This window comes from Rhineura floridana, chromosome 19 (assembly GCF_030035675.1).
Source record: "Rhineura floridana isolate rRhiFlo1 chromosome 19, rRhiFlo1.hap2, whole genome shotgun sequence".
NCBI classification, from domain to species: domain Eukaryota; kingdom Metazoa; phylum Chordata; class Lepidosauria; order Squamata; family Rhineuridae; genus Rhineura; species Rhineura floridana.
Genome location: NC_084498.1, coordinates 1845743 through 1863199, shown reverse-complemented (window position 1 = coordinate 1863199; position 17457 = coordinate 1845743). Strand labels below are relative to the sequence as shown.

At 44.6% G+C, this 17457-nt stretch overlaps 1 protein-coding gene across 4 annotated transcripts in view; it reads left to right on the top strand.

Annotated features, from left to right (window-relative positions):
* Positions 1 to 17457, top strand: part of MYO18B (myosin XVIIIB) — a 238848-nt gene that overhangs the window by 148379 nt on the left and 73012 nt on the right. For all 4 annotated transcript variants that reach the window (XM_061603517.1, XM_061603518.1, XM_061603516.1 and 1 more), the window contains 5 exons: positions 10735 to 10848; positions 12369 to 12485; positions 13139 to 13222; positions 15220 to 15357; positions 16799 to 16984. In XM_061603517.1, the coding sequence (XP_061459501.1) occupies positions 10735 to 10848; positions 12369 to 12485; positions 13139 to 13222; positions 15220 to 15357; positions 16799 to 16984 (639 nt within the window). The remainder of the gene's footprint in view (positions 1 to 10734; positions 10849 to 12368; positions 12486 to 13138; positions 13223 to 15219; positions 15358 to 16798; positions 16985 to 17457) is intronic.

Sequence of the window (17457 nt, the reverse complement as noted above, 5' to 3'; positions counted from 1 at the left end):
ACCTTCTCAGCCGTGACCCAGACTGCAGGAATATGTGGTTTATGCGATAGAACTCAGCAAGTTGAGGCCTTCCCCTAATCTTGTAGTAGATCCCCCAGCCCCTAAGAGAACAGTTCCCGTCCAGGGCTCTAACCAGTCTGCAACAGGAGCCTGGTAGTGCCATTTGGATCTCACAGAGGGAGGGAGAAGCAAAAGAAGGAAGCCTTTTCTCTTTCTCACCCTTTGAAGCCTTCCCAGAGATGCCAGTTCCACAGCGGCAGCTGATGGGCAGAGGGCAGGGCAGCTAACAACTGGCAGAGCCAGTTGATTGTGGATTTCTCCCCATCTTCCTCCACTGCAAAGACACTAAAGACAGATTACAAGGCTGCAATCCTCTGTGTTCTTACAGGGGAATAAACTTATTTGAAATCTATGGGACTTACTTCTGAGTAGGCATGCCTAGGATTGTGATATAAGAACACAGATGGACATACTTCTAAGCAGACCAGGATAGCCTTGCAACAGTAGCACACACTCTGGTAAACTCCAGTTGAGACTACTGTGAGTGGAGCCGCCCTTGAACTGGTCTGGCTGTAGTTGATGCAAAATGCAGGTACCAGGTAATTGGGCACCACAGCTAGGTTGGACCATGTCACGCCACTTCTGAGCAGTAGTGTAGTGGCAAGTTGCAGGGTCCCTTCCGAATAGTTGTAGCCACACCCACTTCTAAGATTATACAATTTTCTAAGATTATAGAATAATCTGGCCAGGCTTGGATACTGCTTTCTGCTTCTCTGTCACTATCACCATTTGGCTGTCCTTTCTCACTGTCCGAGACATTGCTTGAATTACTGAATTCAGTGTCTACATGTTTATCTCCTGCTGTTAATAAACTGCCTGATGATGTAGATGGGATGCTATAATCAGGATTCACAGTCTCTTCTGTAGTTAGAGAATTCTCACTCTTCATAGCTTGGCTTTTTGAAGTAGGAATTAATAGAATTCCTTTCACTCTGATTGGCTCTAAGCAGCAGGAAACAACCAGGAAGCAAGTGAGAAGATTTTTCTCAGTGGCTAACACACTCCCCTTTCATGCTGATTGGCTCATAGGGACACTGGAGACATATGGACCCTCCTGGGAACTGGCTCCCAAAAAAGTAAGGAGTCTAAGATCTCCTGAGACCCTGGATAACCGCACCCCTGAAAGAATTACAGTGGCTTACTTGTTTGCTACTGGGCTCAGTTTTAAGATTACCACCTTGTGTATAAAGGTTTATATGTCTTGGGATCCTGGAGCTACTCTTCCATCACTTGCCAACCTGCTGACAGTTTCATCTATAATCCTGGCGCATTTCTTGGTGGCTCAGAGCAGGGCCTTCTTGGTTCTCGAACCCTGGTGATGGAACTACTTTCTCCACCTCACTGATGTCTTTTTCATCTTTTCCATGTCAATGTCACTCTGTTTAATTTGGCATCTGGTGACTGGAGAGATTCCTGTGACTTCTGTATTGCTGCTGTTTTGTCACTGAACGGTGACTTGGACAATCTTATTGTTTTAATGTTGTATTTTACTTGTACTGATACTTGTATCAGTTGAAGGGTGATCTAAAAATATAATAATTAATATTATTATATAGCTTAGAATTTCTCTGCTAGTTGCTAAAGGACACCAAGAAGAGAATGAATCCTCTCTGAGCTTCAGTGCATTGAAAACTTCCATTGAGATCCATTGTGCGAGATCCATTGTGCCTGATATGCTAATAGTGTACCAAATGCTTAACAGTCTCATTTCTCCCATGAGGAAGCAGAGGGAGGGAGACTTGCTCAAGGCCATTTGGTGAACTCCAAAGAAGAAGAAGAAGAATGGATTTGAATGTCAATCGGTCTTATACAACACTAGGGAACACTTCCCTTCCCATTAACTTGGCTTGAGGGTCACCATCAGTGGCATGTTCAAGGTCTGAAGACAAGCAGCCGTGACTGTGGATCGGGGTGCCCAACCTGAGCATGTGTAGAGGGGGGGAGCTTTCTGAAGAATGGAAGAACAAAGGGCCTCTCTCCCAGTACCTCCCCCAATAGCAGAAGGAGGGGATTATTTGTTTGTTTGTTTGTTAATAATATTTATTAGTCGCTTTTTTTTCAAAAAGGAACTCAAAGCGACTTACAAAAAATCACAACTGTCCTAGAAGTGGCTTACAACAATTTCATAATAAAATAATACAACAGCAGTAATAAAACAACAAATGTCACAGCAACACAAAAACCATTTCAATACTATAAATATAACATTACAATCTTAAACAGGTCACATTACACCTCTTGGCAATATGGCAAAAATAAAAGAAAATTAAGACATGATGATGATGATGATGATGATGATGTCCCTCCCTTTCTCCCAGAAGGAGCCCAGGGTGGCACAGTATGGGTGGCACAGCATTGCACAGCATGTGCTTCCCCCGTACCCTAATTCTACCCCCATCCTGCCCCAGGGACTGTAAGCTGCCAGGGACTTAAGCAGGCCACTCCCTTTCCTCCTAGCTCCCTCCCTCCCTCCCCTGCTCAGATGATGCCCTCAACATCCCAGGGGCTCAAGGAGGCTCAGTCCTTGTTGGGCTGTTCTCTTTTCTGTTTTAAAAAAGTTGCAGACTAATGTATTTCTGCACTCATGATGACGGGCATGGGAGCAAGTGACAACTAAGCTGGCTCCATCTGCGTAGCTCTGTCTGCCCTCAGTTCCTTTCTTGGCCTGTTACCAGAGTGTGATGGAATTTGCAGCTTAGAGAGAGAGAGAGAGAATTAGGATCTGGCATGCATGCAAGTGTGTGTGTATTTACCCCCCTTTTTAGTAAATATTTGAGCTGGTGAGTTCTCAGTAGTGGAACGAAGCACAAACAGCAGAGGGTTAAACCAAGGATTGCTCCATTAAATCTCCTAATGCCAATAATGGTTTCTCAAGGTGGGTACAAGTGATTAAAAAAAAAGCTGCAGTAACATTAAATAAGGAGTTTTTCTGGATGAAATGGTGCCCAGGCCCTCCTAGCAGCACAATAGCTCATGGCTGGGATTTATTTATTAAGAGGCTTTTGGAGATGGGTCTTGTACACATGCCTAAGCCCTGGGCCAAATCCCTGGGTGGGCAATACGTGTACGTGTGTGTGCGAATTCCAGAGTCATGCTCCCTACTAGAGGACATTTCTCTTACACTCTGGGGGAGAGAATGCAGAGCTGCCCACCTGGGCTGGAGAACTGGGGAAGAGCGTTTGGCTCAGAGAAGGGAAAGGCAGCAGGCTGGGAAAGAAGCCAGTGGTGATGGTGGTGGTGGGTGAGGGGGGTGTAATTGGGGCTGGAGGCTGCTCTTCAAGAAAGAATCACAAAGGAAGGCAGGAGCTGCCCAGTGAGCAAAGGTTGGAAGAACTGATGAATGTGCAATGTGGGCAAGAAATGTATTGTAATGGAACTCGCAGCCACACAATATGGTGACGGTCACCAGCTCTGGTGGCTTTGAAAAGTGTTAGATAAATGGTGGAGGAAGAGGAGAAGTTGATAGCTATTATCAATGTTAGCAACATGGATCCTCCATGATCAGAGGCGATGTACCTTTGAGTGCTGTTTGCTCAGGGCATGCATGGAGGGAGGGCTGTTGCTTCCAATCTCTGTTTGTGGTCTTTCCACTGACATCCAGTTGGGCACCAGAGAAAGCACAATACTGCACTAGATCCAGTCCAGGAAGGGGGCTCTTAACATTCACTGACTGATTTGCAATGTTGACATTAAAACTAATGGGGAAGACTAATGGGCTGGCAGGGGGGGAAACTCTGACTTTTCTTCTTTTTTAAAGGTAAGCATCTAGCCCTCCTAGAAAGAAAGTTATGCAGCAAAATGTGCAGGCACTTTCTAAGTGATTTCTGTGAAATGAGCCAGCCTGGCTACTCCCACCTGCCAATGTTTTTAGCCAATGAGTGATGTTAGAACTGTGATTGATAAGTGAGTTGTTTGAACACTAGGCAATAGGAATCCCTGAGGTCTTAAAAAAGGCTGTTTTCTCCTTTCCTGTAGTGCACTTTTCCTGCTTCTGTCTTATTTTCTAGTAGTTCTTGGAATCTGCCCTTCCTTTTTACCTAGCAACCAGGATGCATCTTGTCTATGGTGGACCTAAATATCTGAGAAGCAGGTGCTCTCTAGAAGTTATTTTCTGCAAATGCTACTACACAATAAGTATGGGTGACGGTTAAATAATCCCCTCCCCAAATGGCAAATGCAAAATGTGAAAAGTTTGCAAAGAGGCTTAGATGTGTCTCCTGCTATGCAAGGCTGATCATAATAAATTTAATTTCTGTGTTGCCTATCTGGCCAATGGCCACTCTAGGCGACGTACAGCAGTTAAAACACAATAAGATAAAATACAATAGTACAATATAAAAACAATAGAAAAACAATACAGCAGCAGACAATGATATTAAAACAGGGTATTAAAACAAGGTAGGAGGCCATGTACAGCCAAGATGTACAGCCATGTTGTGTTAAGCCCCCCCCCATGGCAGCCATTTTGTGCCAGGCACCCTCAGCACTCTCTCAAAATTCAAACTGTGCCCCCTGGACCAAAAATGTTGGCATCCCCGGTGTAGCACTTGGCTAAGCAGGAGAGTTTGGGTGGTGAGGAATCATCTTCCAAGAATGCCCTTCAGGCTCTATTCACACATTATGGCAGAGTTGGCACTTTCATGTGGTCCCATTCCATAGCAAATTGGGAACCCACAGATGTGATTTCCCATTTGAGGTGTTGCTGCTGCTGTGAAGGGCTGGATCATTTGGCGGCTGCTACCACTCTGCACGCATGCACGCACGCACACAAACACACACAGCTTCAATCAGGCCTCTCCATGCCCTAGTTTTAAAAAGCTGGCCATGAGATTATGACCATAATCTTGGCTGCAAAAGATTGCAATAGGTGAGAAACACCCCAGTTGTTTCAGACATTGTAGATAAGGCAATATAGATAAATTCCAGCAGGCATTTTAAGATAGTGTTCAGTTTTATGTTGATTTTTAAATTGTTTTTATTTTCTGTATGGTTTATTTTTATGTACACTGCTTAGAAATGCTAATGATTAAGCGGTACATAAATGCTATAAATAACTGAGACTGGAGTGGGATCTCCTCATGACGCTGTGTGACATTAATCTAGAACAGCCTTTGCCAGTCTGGTGCCCTCCAAATGTTTTGGCCTGCAACTCCCACCATCCTCAGCACCGCAACCATATTTATTTTATTTATTATTTGATTTATATCCCGCCCTTCCTCCCAGCAGGAGCCCAGGGCAGCAAACAAAAGCACTAAAAGCACTTTAAAACATCATAAAAACAAACTTTAAAATACATTAAAACAAAACATCTTTAAAAACATTTTTAAAAAGCTTTTGAGACATGTTTAAAAGGTTAAATACATATTGCTTTTTTTAGAAAACAAAAAGGTTTAAAAACATTTTAAAAAGCAATTCCAGCACAGAGGCAGCTTGGATAAGGTCTCCACTTAAAAGGCTTGTTGAAAGAGGAAGGTCTTCAATAGGTGCCAAAAAGATAACAGAGATGGCACCTGTCTAATATTTAAAGGTAGGGAGTTCCATAGGGTTGGTGCCGCCACACTAAAGGTCCGTTTCCTATGTTGTGCAGAACAGACCTCCTGATAAGATGGTATGGATATATAAGGGGTAAGACAGTTTTTCAGGTATCCTGGTCCCAAGCTGTATAGGGCTTTGTACACCAAGACAAGAACCTTGAACTTGGCCTGGTAGCAAATGGGCATATGATACTAGGTGTGGGGCTGATGGGAGCACATGTTTTGCAGAAGTTAGAAATGACCAGGGCAATGCAGCTTATGCCGGTGGGTTGCCAGAAAGCATTCTTTGCACCTTTTCCACTGCATAAACGGGTACAAATCATTTTAAATCACATTGTCTTTTCCTTTGGTCTAAAACCAGCATGAATACTAAGAATGTCTCCGGTGAATTTTCGTATTCCAGTTCTACAATCAGCTCTGCAAATTATCTTCACTGGGAGAATTTAAGCAGGGAGGAGAAGAGGCGCTTGGGGTTTGGCAGGGAGAGATATTCCCCAACTTTGATGGTTTTTTTTTTTTAAAAAAGGACTGCATTCTGCATGTTTATCAAAATCCAAATCTTTTTAGAGTGGTGTTTGGCAAGTCTGAAGCATCCATTTTAAATAGGTATATAACAGATGGCAGAACGTCGCCAAGTTAGCGCTGTTATCTGTTCATACATTATGCATCTTTTTTAATGGGGATTTCAGTTTGTTTGTTCCCAAGTGGGAAAAATCCATTATGCAAATATAAGAAGAAAGAACCAAGGGAGAGGGAGGGGTGTGTGTGTGTGTGTGTGTGTGTGAGAGAGAGAGAGAGAGAGAGTGAGCGCTGGGGAACAACCTTGCAGGAGTGGAGGTGGGGAAAGCAATAGTCAGATATAAATGTTAAACTGTATATGTTTATAACCTGAATTTAGGATGAGGAAGGAAAACCTTCTGGATTATTTCTAAAAAGTTTTTCATCACAAATTTGGACAGTGTTATTAAGTGAGTGGAGGAAAACCACCATATCATATTTTAAATGAGAGGGAGGGGGAGGTTGGTGAGATTACATTTTAGTTACAGCCATCAAGCAAGACTTGTGTTTAAGTTTACAACTGCAAACACATCACAACTAGACGACACTCGCATAAAAATGAACATTAATGGCCTGCTACAGTATATGCCTCCTCTGAATATAGGAAGAGGCCTGCTGGGTGAAATCTAGTCCAAAATGCTGTTTTGAGCAATGGCTAAGCATGCCATGCAGGAAAGAGTCTTCTCCCATTCTGTTTTTATTTATTTACTTATTTATTTTATTACATTTATATCCCACCCTTCCACCTAGAAAGAGTCCAGGGTGGCAAACAGAAACACTAAAAACTCTCTAAAACATCATAAAAACAGACTTAACATATATTACAACATAACATATTTTAAATATCTTTTTAAAAAAGCTTTAAAAACATCTTAAACAATTCCGACACAGACTGGTGAAAATAGCATACAAAAATAATATTTATTTATTTATTTATTTATTACATTTATATCCGGCCCTACCTCCCAGTAGGAGCCCAGGGCCACAAACAAAAGCACTAAAAACACTTTCAAATATCATAAAAACAGACTTTAATATATATTACAGTAAAACATTCTTAAAAACTTATTAAAACAAAACATCTTTAAAAACATCTTTTTTTAAAAAAAGCTTTCAAAACATATTAAAAAGCAATTCCAGCACAGAAGCAGACGGGGATAAGGTCTCAACTTAAAAGGCTTGTTGAAAGAGGAAGGTCTTCAGTAGGCACCAAAAAGATAACAGAGATCCCTGTCTAACATTAAAGGGGAAGGAATTCCAAAGGGTAGGTGCCGTAGGTGCCACTATGTTTTTAGCAGCTATGCTCAAAGATATACTGCCTCTGTATGTGGATGCTCCATTTGGCCATCCTAGCTAATAGCCATTAAGAGACCTCTCCTCCTCCTCTGCCTCTCATGAGCTTGTCTATCATGTTTTTAAAGCCTTAGAAGCCGTTGTCCAGTGCCATATCATGTTATGCATTGAAGGAGGAAGCCCTGAATTTCCTGGTGATTGATTTCATTGAGTAAGACTGTCCAGCACATTGGGATGGGAGCTGGAAAGAAACAGTTTGGCATTTGGGGGCTTCCATCTAGTTGGCTGTTGTGGGGACATGATGCTAGACTGGATGAGCCCCCTTTGGTCTGATCCAACAGGGCTGCTTCTAGGTTCATATGGAAGATACAACCATACTGAAACCAGTTTTTTCCCTAGCACCACTTTTAGGGCTAGAAAATGTATATAATGTTTGAAGGATGGTGACTACCCAGGCTCTTGCACAACTCTTCAAACACTCTGTGTTTGCATTCAACATAAGATGTGTGTGATTCCACTGGGGAAGGCACTTTGTCACCTCACCTGAGGCTGCAATACTCCCCAATTTTTCCCGTTGCAGAACCAGCTGTTGCTCTTTCTATCCATGTTATTTAATCTCACAAGTCCCCCAGGTAGGAAACTTTAATTATCATCTCCAAAGTGTTTTGCATATAAAGCTGCTATTTTCGACTCTTGCATGGAAAGGGATTTGCTATCACTTGCCATGAGTCGTCCTAAGCTGCAACTTTCCCCCAAGACCCGCCCGTGGTAAATTACCAGGTGTTTCATCAAAATATCACCAAAGGCACAGTGATATCACTGTAGTAATAACGTCACAGCTCTCAGGAATGCTGAATGCTTCTATGGCCTGGTTGTTGATGTTTGTTTTTCACTATGACTTGTGGGTCCTAGAGGGGATCTTGGAGTTGCCGCTCGTGATGGTGATGACAGAGATGTTTCCCCTGGGACTGATTTGATCAGAGCCCTTGCCAGCTTATTCCTAAATGCTCCAGCTGGGTATCCTGAAGGTATCCATAGCATGTCGTATGTAAGACAAAAATTGCCAGCTGCTGCAAAGGGCAGACTTGGAGGTTAGAAGCCCCAAGGAAGCAACTCTTTCAGACAGCCTGACATCATCATCATCGGCTGTGGTCTCCCTGCCTTCTGCACTACCAGTTCCAATAGGTCCTAGCCACAACTGAATTAGGCACAAGGGCCCGTGCCCTGTTGCAACACTGTGGTCCAGGCCATGCAGGTCCTGAAGACCACCCCAGTCGAGAGCAGCACACCCACCACCTTAGATGGGGCTGGCTCTGTTCATTCCAAGTCCACACACTGGGCATGAATGCTCTCTGCAGCTGTAGACAACCTGATCATCTCTCAGTCTTGTGTCCCACCCACCCCTCAAGGTAATATGTGCCTACCATGTATGTTTCTATCGTAGTTATGTATAAACTTCCTTGATTCCTATAGCGTAAGGATCTGTCTTCATCTGTGCATCTAGCTTTTTGATATTTTGTCTTGTTTTGCCTTTCGTTGCTGTGGTGGCTGCCTGTTCTTTGTGAACTTTCTATTAGCAATGGGCGAGTCTGTTCATTTTGGTTCCCTGTTTCTCATGTTTTCCAATATCACTTTGGTTTGCCCCATTTCACATACTTTTTTACTTATTTTAAAGAAGTTAGCATGAACATTCATAGGCACATTTCTCTTAATATACACATTTTATACACAATTTTACCTAGCTTATGCATTTTTGCAAGCAATTTCTCCCCAAAAGAAATAATCTTTCACTGATATATGCATTTTTGCATGCATTTTTCACTGGTACAAACATTCTTGTACATATTCTTTGGCCGGAGAACAGAATCACAACATTTAGAAATGAGCATATTTCAAAGGAGAACTATGCTTCAGTTCATGCATTGGTTGGGGAAGTGTGGATGTGGTACGTTCACATTTACCAAATTTCACCTTCATTCCTTCTTTGGACACAAATGTCCTCTTCTTGGGGCTGTAGGTCATTTGTTGGATTGAGTAAACTGAGCCAGCAACAGCAGCAACTCCCCACCCACTCACTGAAAAAGTATGCCAGATATTTCTGCGACCTATTTTCTTATGTGTGTTGAAGCACAAACAAGATGTAAGAAAGAGAGGACAGAAAGTTATGTAGCTCACACAAACACATGCACACATACATGCCACCCCAGTCTAGTCCCCACAGAAACAAGTTGTTAGTGTAGGTTTCTGAACAGGATGATATATGCACAGTTGTAAAGCCTTTCTTGCATATACTTTAGATTGCAAGTTTGAATTCCACCCTGCATGCATTTTTTAAAAAAACCCAAGACAACACCTCAAAAATTTCCACATACTTAGGAAACTAGGAGGAAATGGCCTTCTACTGACATGCTTATTTTCTGCATGCATAGAGCTGCTTTTCTTATGTACATTTTAAAAAATTAAAATAGAAATTGTTTTGAAAACAGAGAAATAGTAACAATCTACAGGCAGATCTGATGCTTTAAATGTTGTTGGAAGGAGCAAACCACCAGCAAGTACAATGCTGGAAGAAAGAGGGTGAGAATGCTGAGAGTCAGACTTCTTCCCCTCTCCCTCGGGGTTTGGCTGTGTCACCAGTTGGCGTTTAGAAAAGGAAAGCATTCTGACATGCAGATGCTTTGAATGCGTAAGGCTTTAACTGCAGGCATCAAGAGCAAATTAACACTTGCAATCTCCATTTTTGGAGGGTGTATCTGCAACGTGCAATTTATGCTGTTTGGGAAAAGACCATTTGCAACCCCCACCTTGTGAATCACCCAAATCTTTGCAAATTACATGCAGTTTGCATCACTTGGCATATTCATGAGCCCAGATCTACCACAAGGCTGCCTGAAAAACTCAGGGGGGGGGTGGCATTACAAGGTGGCTTACATCCCTGGTGCAAAAGAAACAGTTTCTATTCTTCCAAGTATTTTTTGCTGGGATGGAAAGGGAACAGGTTGGTTATGAAAGGAAGTGTTCCCCCTCTGAGATTCCCTGTGCTTTTGTATTGCTAGCTAGAGCTGTATTTTGTGGGTTTTCTGGAAGGGGAGCTCTGTGTGCGCGCATGTGTGTAAACGGTGTCAATGGTCTCCAGAGGGACATAACTGTAACTAGGCAGAGTTGTGATGGGCTTTAATATGTAGAAACACTCTGGGAGGGAAATGTAAATAAATGTTGCTTAAGGGTGAAATGATTTCCCCGCGCAGCCAGAGGCGATGCATTGACTGTCTCTCTCTGCATTTTGCAGTGGGAGGGGAGCACAGCCAGATGTGCAGAGGCTGAGAAGGCACAGAAGATGCTGGCGCTGGAGCTGGAGAACCTGCATACGGAGCTGGAGACGGTCAGCAGGAACAAGAACTTGGTATGGGCCAAAGAGTGGCTCCAGTCCATGGATTCCATTGTAAGCTCTGCAGGGCCAGTCCTAAATAAAAAGAGAAAGGCACCCTCTTGGACCAGCACACAACAGAATCCATCAAGAATTTTTCCTGTGCATGTGTAGTTGTAACGAATGAGAGTTGTACAATGCCACAGTAGCAATCAATAAGAGAGAGTGTTTCTGAATGTGTGCAGAGTTCTCTCCACTCTGGATAAACAACCCATGCCATTTATATCTGGTTGCAGGACTCAGGACTGTCCCCAGACATTTTGCTGCCTGAAGCAAAGGATACGAAGGCTCCTGTCTATGTCCAAATCCAACTAGATTGGCAGCTGCATCTTATTTCCACAACAGTGATGGACCACAGCCTCCGCCATACTGGAGGGCGGCAAGCCAGCCTAGGGCAGAGAGGGTGAATGGTGGAGTCTGCTGCCACCCAAAGTGCCCTTGAGTCCACTGTCTCCCTTGCCTTCATGGCAGGGCCAGCCCTGGCCAGACAGCATTTTAGGATGTGGAGCCCAGGAATTCTCTTTGACAAATTAAGCTCCATCTGTCTGTGCTGTTTGCTTGCAGTTGGTTTAAACTATCTAGAGACGTGTTGCTGAATTGAATTTTGGGTGAGCTGCCCAACCTCCCTGATGTGTCGTCCTAGGGGAGATCTCCAGCTTCAAGGGCTGGCGATTTCTAGTGGTTGCCACAACTTTAGGAAGGAAAGAAGAGAAAGGAAATTAAAGGAGACCTCAAAGGGGCACCAAGAACAAGACCTTTGAAGGGCCAGTGTGCATTTTGAGCCTTGTGGCTTCTACTGGGCTCCATTAGCCTTGAAGGGACTAAGTTAGTGCCCTCCAAAGTAGACCATGTCTTTAAGCGCATTGGGTTTTCTCTCTCTATTTCTCCGTAGCTCAATTCAGCCACCATGTTTTCCTGTGGATATACCACTTGCGTATATCACTGTGTTGCCATGGGACAGGTGGGCAGCATATATGAGCAAAATATGGTAGGGAAGGCTGGAGTGTCAGCAGCCAGTGGGAACCACAAAGGAAGGATCGCAGCTCCATGGTAGAGGCCCTGCTTGGCATGCAAGTTCCACCCCCTGCATCTCCTGTTAAGAGGATTGTGTCGGGGGTGACGGGGAAAGATCCTGGAGAGCCACTGCCAGCCAGAGCAGGTGGCTGATCTGGTTATAAAGCAGCTTCCAGTGTCCTGCTCCAGTGGAGGCCCATGTCTGACGTGCTGAAGAACATGAGTGTGGAGGAACAATCTAGCCCAAAGAGTTTGCAGGGCTCATTTAGATCACCGGTAGGAAGCAGCTTGCTGGATGCGGCCAAAGGTCTGTCTTTCTCAGCTCCCTCACTTCAGTAGAGGCCAGCTTGGCTCACGTGGAGAGGACAAGATGACGGGATGGCCACCTTCCCTGGCTTGCCCCTGCCATCTCCTTCAGCGTTGGTCAAATCTTTCTTCCACAGCTTGTATCTGAAGCTTTTGGTTTTTCTGTTCTGCTGCAGGTGGATGAACAGTTATACCAGCTCCAACATGAGAAAGCTGATCTCCTCAAGCGTATTGATGAAGACCAGGAGGACCTGAATGAACTGATGGCAAAGCACAAGGCCCTAATCGCTCAGGTAAGGGAGGGGAAAAGATGGTGCAGGATGTCCACCCTTAAAAGTGGCCTTGCCTTGTTTGGGGAAGGAGTCCTGGGTATCCTTCATAGGTGGGACAGAAAGGATGCAGCTTTTCAGTTTTGTAAGTGTTGGAGACCTGACTTGCTTCATTCCCCCCCCCCTTTTGGTAGCTAACTGTCACTCTAAATCAACTGCAAGCTCATTCAGCCGAAATGGCCCAAGTAGCAGAATCGTTTTCCCTAAGGGAGTTTCAGCATCTCAACGGAAGGAGGAAGTCGAATCTCCGGTAAAAGGGGTCGAGGTCCACTCAGGCTTCCATCCATCCGTGGTCGGTAAAATGAGTACCTGGCATATGCTGGGGGGTAAAGAAAGGCCGGGGACGGAACTGGCAATCCCACCCCATATATACGGTCTGCCTAGTAAACGTTGCAAGACGTCACCCTGAGAGTCGGAAACGACTCGCACTACAAGTGCGGGGATACTTTTACCTTTACCTTTTTCCCTGCATTTATCCTACACTTCCTGCAAAGGTTTATTTCTTTGATGTGTGCAAGGTTGGTGGGATCCAGAAGACATTTCTCCACACACACACACACACAAAAGCCCGTCTTGGCTGTTTTGGAACTTTTATCTGCGGCTATTCATTTTCACAGTCTGCAACAGACATCGCCCAGATCCGAGAGCTGCAGACGCAGCTGGAGGAGATGAAGAAGGAAAAGCACAACCTGCAAGAAAAGGTGAGTCTTCCCTCCTTCATGTGCAGATGCTGACTTTAACCCTTCCAGGGTTGAGGAATCTCAGGGCTGAAGACTTGGGTCTGAACGATGTGTCGCCTGGAGTTAGCGGACCAGCTTCATCCTCCTGAGAGTTCTACTGGGTAAGAGCAACGGCCTTCCTTGCCCATCATCCTGTTTCTCACACTGGCCAATCATAGAATAGTACAGTTGCAAGGGGCCTATAAGGCCATCCAGTCCAACCCCCTGCTCAATGCAGGAACCCAAATCAAAGCATTCCCGACAGATGGCTGTCCAGCTGCCTCTTGAAGGCCTCCAGTGTCGGAGAGCCCACTCTAGGTAATTGGTTCCATTGTCATATGGCTCTAACAGTTAGGAAGTTTTTCCTGATGTCGAGTCGAAACCTGGCTTCCTGCAACTTGAGCCCATTATTCCGTGTCCTGCACTCTGGGACGATCGAGAAGAGATCCCGGCCCTCCTCTGTGTGGCAACCTTTCATGTACTTCAGAAGTGCTGTCCTATCTCCCCCAGTCTTCTCTTCTCCAGGCTAAACATGCCCAGTTCTTTCAGTCTCTCCTCATAGGGTTTTGTTTCCAGTTTTCAGATACTTCCAGAAAGTTTCCAAGCAGAGCTTGAAAGCCACGGCCCTCCCTTGTTGCATCTAGTATCCTGAAGCATAGGTTTCCCTCTGAATGTGGAGGCTCTAGATAGCTCTGATGGCTAGTAGCTATTGGTAGATTTATCTAATTATCCTGCTCTGTCGAGGGAGGGGTGGCAACCCAGAGCCTCTTCCAGGCAAGGTTACGCAAATCAGCACCCTGGACAGCAGCATGTGGGCTCCGCTGACAAGGCAAGGCAGATGTCTTTTCCGCAAAGGGGCAGAGTCATCTGAAGGGTGAAGAAGGCTGGCAGGGCTTTCCCTTCCAGTGGCCCTGTCCCGTAGCAAATTCTGCAGTTGCAGGCTCCTGCATGGCTGTGGAGCAGGAGAAGCTACAAGGGAGTCCCTCAGTCTCTGAGGGTAGTGGGAGAGCCACAGCCTCAGGCCATGACTTGAATTCTATTTTCTGTAAGAACTTAAGGAGAGCCATGCTAGATCAAAGGCCCATCTAGTCTAGCTTCCAGTTTCTTACAGTAGCTAACCAGACACCTATAGGAAGCCCACCAGCAAGGCATGAAGGAGACAGCCCCCGTTGGCTGGCCCTCAGCATCTGGTACTCAAAGGTACACTGTCTCTGTATGTGGAGGTTCTGCTTTAGCTGTTACAGCAAATTTGTCTAATCCCCCTGTAAAGCCCTCTGACCCAGGAGCCATCACCACATCCTGTGGCAGAGTTGTGTGATAAAATCTTTATTTTTGTAGGTGCTGAATCCATGGTCCTTCAGTTTCATTGAGTCTCAGTGAGTCATAATATATTGACTTCTAGGCGTTGCTTGCAATTTCGGAGTTTGGTGCAGGAAACTCTGAAAGAGAAGCTTATAGAGTATCCCCCAGTCTGTGTGCTACCCTGGTAGATAATTTGTGTTAATTAGGTTACAACCAGCCTGATGAGAAATGATCAAGGGCTCAGGATACAGCTTCAAACCTAGCTGAATTCTCCTTGAGATATGAAATTTTGGAAATTCCACCTTCATCTAATGTGTTGCCGTTGATTATGGCCTTGCTGTGTTTTATGACCTTATAAGTAAATTTCTAGCCTTTTTATTATTTATTTATTTATTTATACCCCACCTTTCTTTTCATGATGGAAACCCAAGACAGCTTACATAGGGTTCCCAGGCAGTCTCCCATCCAGGCACTGACCAGACCTGACCCTGCTTAGATTCAGCTGGGCGCTGGCCTCATGTGCCTTCAGACCATATTCTTTTTATTGATTGCATCGTTGTAGCTTTTAACTGTGTGCTGCCTGTGAGTGCCCCTTGGCCTGAGTGTGCATAATATTAATTGTGGAAATTAAATAAAATGGCAGGAACTGAAATAAATGTTTCCTTATCTGGAAACAGCTACAGACATCTCAGGCCCGGGTTGTCTACCTGGAGCAAGCGATGGTGGAGCGCTCCATCGTCAGTCGCCAGGAGGCCATGATTTGTGACCTGGAGAACAAGATGGAGTTCCAGAGTGTTCAGATCAAGCGCTTTGAGGTATGGCATGGTCTTGCACTTGGCAGCCGGGGAAGAGACCCCCCAACAGAACAGATGCTGCCCTACAGGCTTAAACTTGTTTAATTATCATCCTGTCTGCCTGGGGAATCCTGGGAACTGTCATTCTCTGAAGGGGAGCCAGTGTGGCATTTATTGTTTTACGTCCCAGCGTAGCACTGGGGAGATTGGGGTTTAAATCCCCATTTGGACGCGAAGCTCATGGGGCAGCCTTGCACCAGTCACTTCTCTGCCTAACCTTCCTCAGAGGGCTACTGTGCACATAATATGAGGAAAACCCATGTAAATATAAATATTGGAAGTAATACTGAACAGCATTGCGTTGTTTTCCCACTTTCCTTCTGTGATGTCTACCATCTTTTCATGCCACTGCAACTGCAAACTTTGTTTATGAATATGCCTTTCCAAACCTAGTGCCCTCCAGACCATTGGGCTGAGCATTGCCCGCACTGCCGGAGGCTGACAGGAGTTAAAGCCCAATCATACCGGGAAGGCAGCAGGCTGAAGAGGGCTGATGTTTGCCATCCTGAGTTTAGGGAGGGATAAACCAGAGTCGCTATTGCAAATCCTGCTAATGCATCTCGAAGCAACAAGACGCTTCAGTGATGCAGTACTCACCTACTTTTGGACGGCCACTGGAGGCTTCTCACATTTTGTAATATTTGAGTTTATTTACAAACATACAGACTGACGCACAAATTAAATGCTTCCAGGTATTTCCTAGCCATTTAGCCCCCGCACTGGCCATTTAGCCAGCAGTCACCCTAGCAAAAGATATACCTGGGCAGCTTTGCCATTAATGAACATTTTCAGTAATTCTAGGCCCATTAACTCTCTCCTGTCCAAGCTCCCATCTCACATTAAATGAATACAGAAAATCTCCACGTTTCCACCAATCTACAATTCCCAGGATTCTTTGAGAGTAATAGACATGACAATTGGACAGCTATAAAACCAAGATCAGATTGTAGATTAAATATGCTTCCTGTGAAGTCATCAGTGCACCCCATCTCTTCCTTGGCCTGAATTTCCTGATCTAGCTACTTTTTGCAGCTGGACATGCAGGAAGGCAGAATAAAATTTGCTCCTGTCCTCAAGCAGGCACTTAAAGAGCTTTTAGCTGATGGGGTACATGCACTGATTAATCCCTCTTGCAGCTCCAGATCAATTTTGCAGTCATTTCTCACACACTTACAGAGGTATCTCTGCAACCATGAGGTCTAGAGACTTTCTTTTAAACAAAAGAACTAAGATTATTGGGGAGTCTAATTCTACACCCCATTTCTCATACTGCACTTTTACAGAAAGTGCGTTACAGAAAGTAGCGTCTGTCTTTATAGAAGGCTAAAGAATGACAGGGTTTTTAAGTTTTTTTAGTTCAACACCTCCACTCCCTGCTCCCCTCACTCATCTCTCCTCACAGATGCTTATTTTCCGCCTTCGGGACAGCGTGATCAAGATGGGGGAGGAGCTGGAGAAGGCAAAGGAAGGCGAGGTGCATGAAAGGGAGAACACACGCTATTACCAGATGAGGATGGAAGAGATGAAAGCTGACATGACTGAGCTGGCACAGAGGGAACTGGAAGCCAATCGCCGGCGTGTGGAATTGGTAAGTGGGCTGGTGGTGGATGGCGACAGACCGTCACGGGCCACTCTCGGGATGGGGAAGAAATTCATTCGGCCCACAGTTTAAAGTGAACCTCCTAATTAGCACTCCCTGAACCTAAGTGTGAGCTGACTTCCTTTGGAATTCATTCTTCTACAATTTTTGCAATGAAAAAATGCATACACAGAAGTGTCCATGTTAGGAAATGTGTACATATTAGGGAAAAATGCTTCCATTGGTGATAATAGCATACAAAAATATGTATTTATTTATTTATTACATTTATATCCGGCCCTTCCTTCCAGCAGGAGCCCAGGGTGGCAAACAAAAGCACTAAAAACACTTTAAAACATCATAAAAATAGACTTTAAAATACATTACAACAAAACATTCTCAAAAACATATTAAAAACAAAACATCTTTATCTGTTTGCTGGCGCCAGTCTCCTAGTATTCCCTTGAACTGGAATGCAGCTG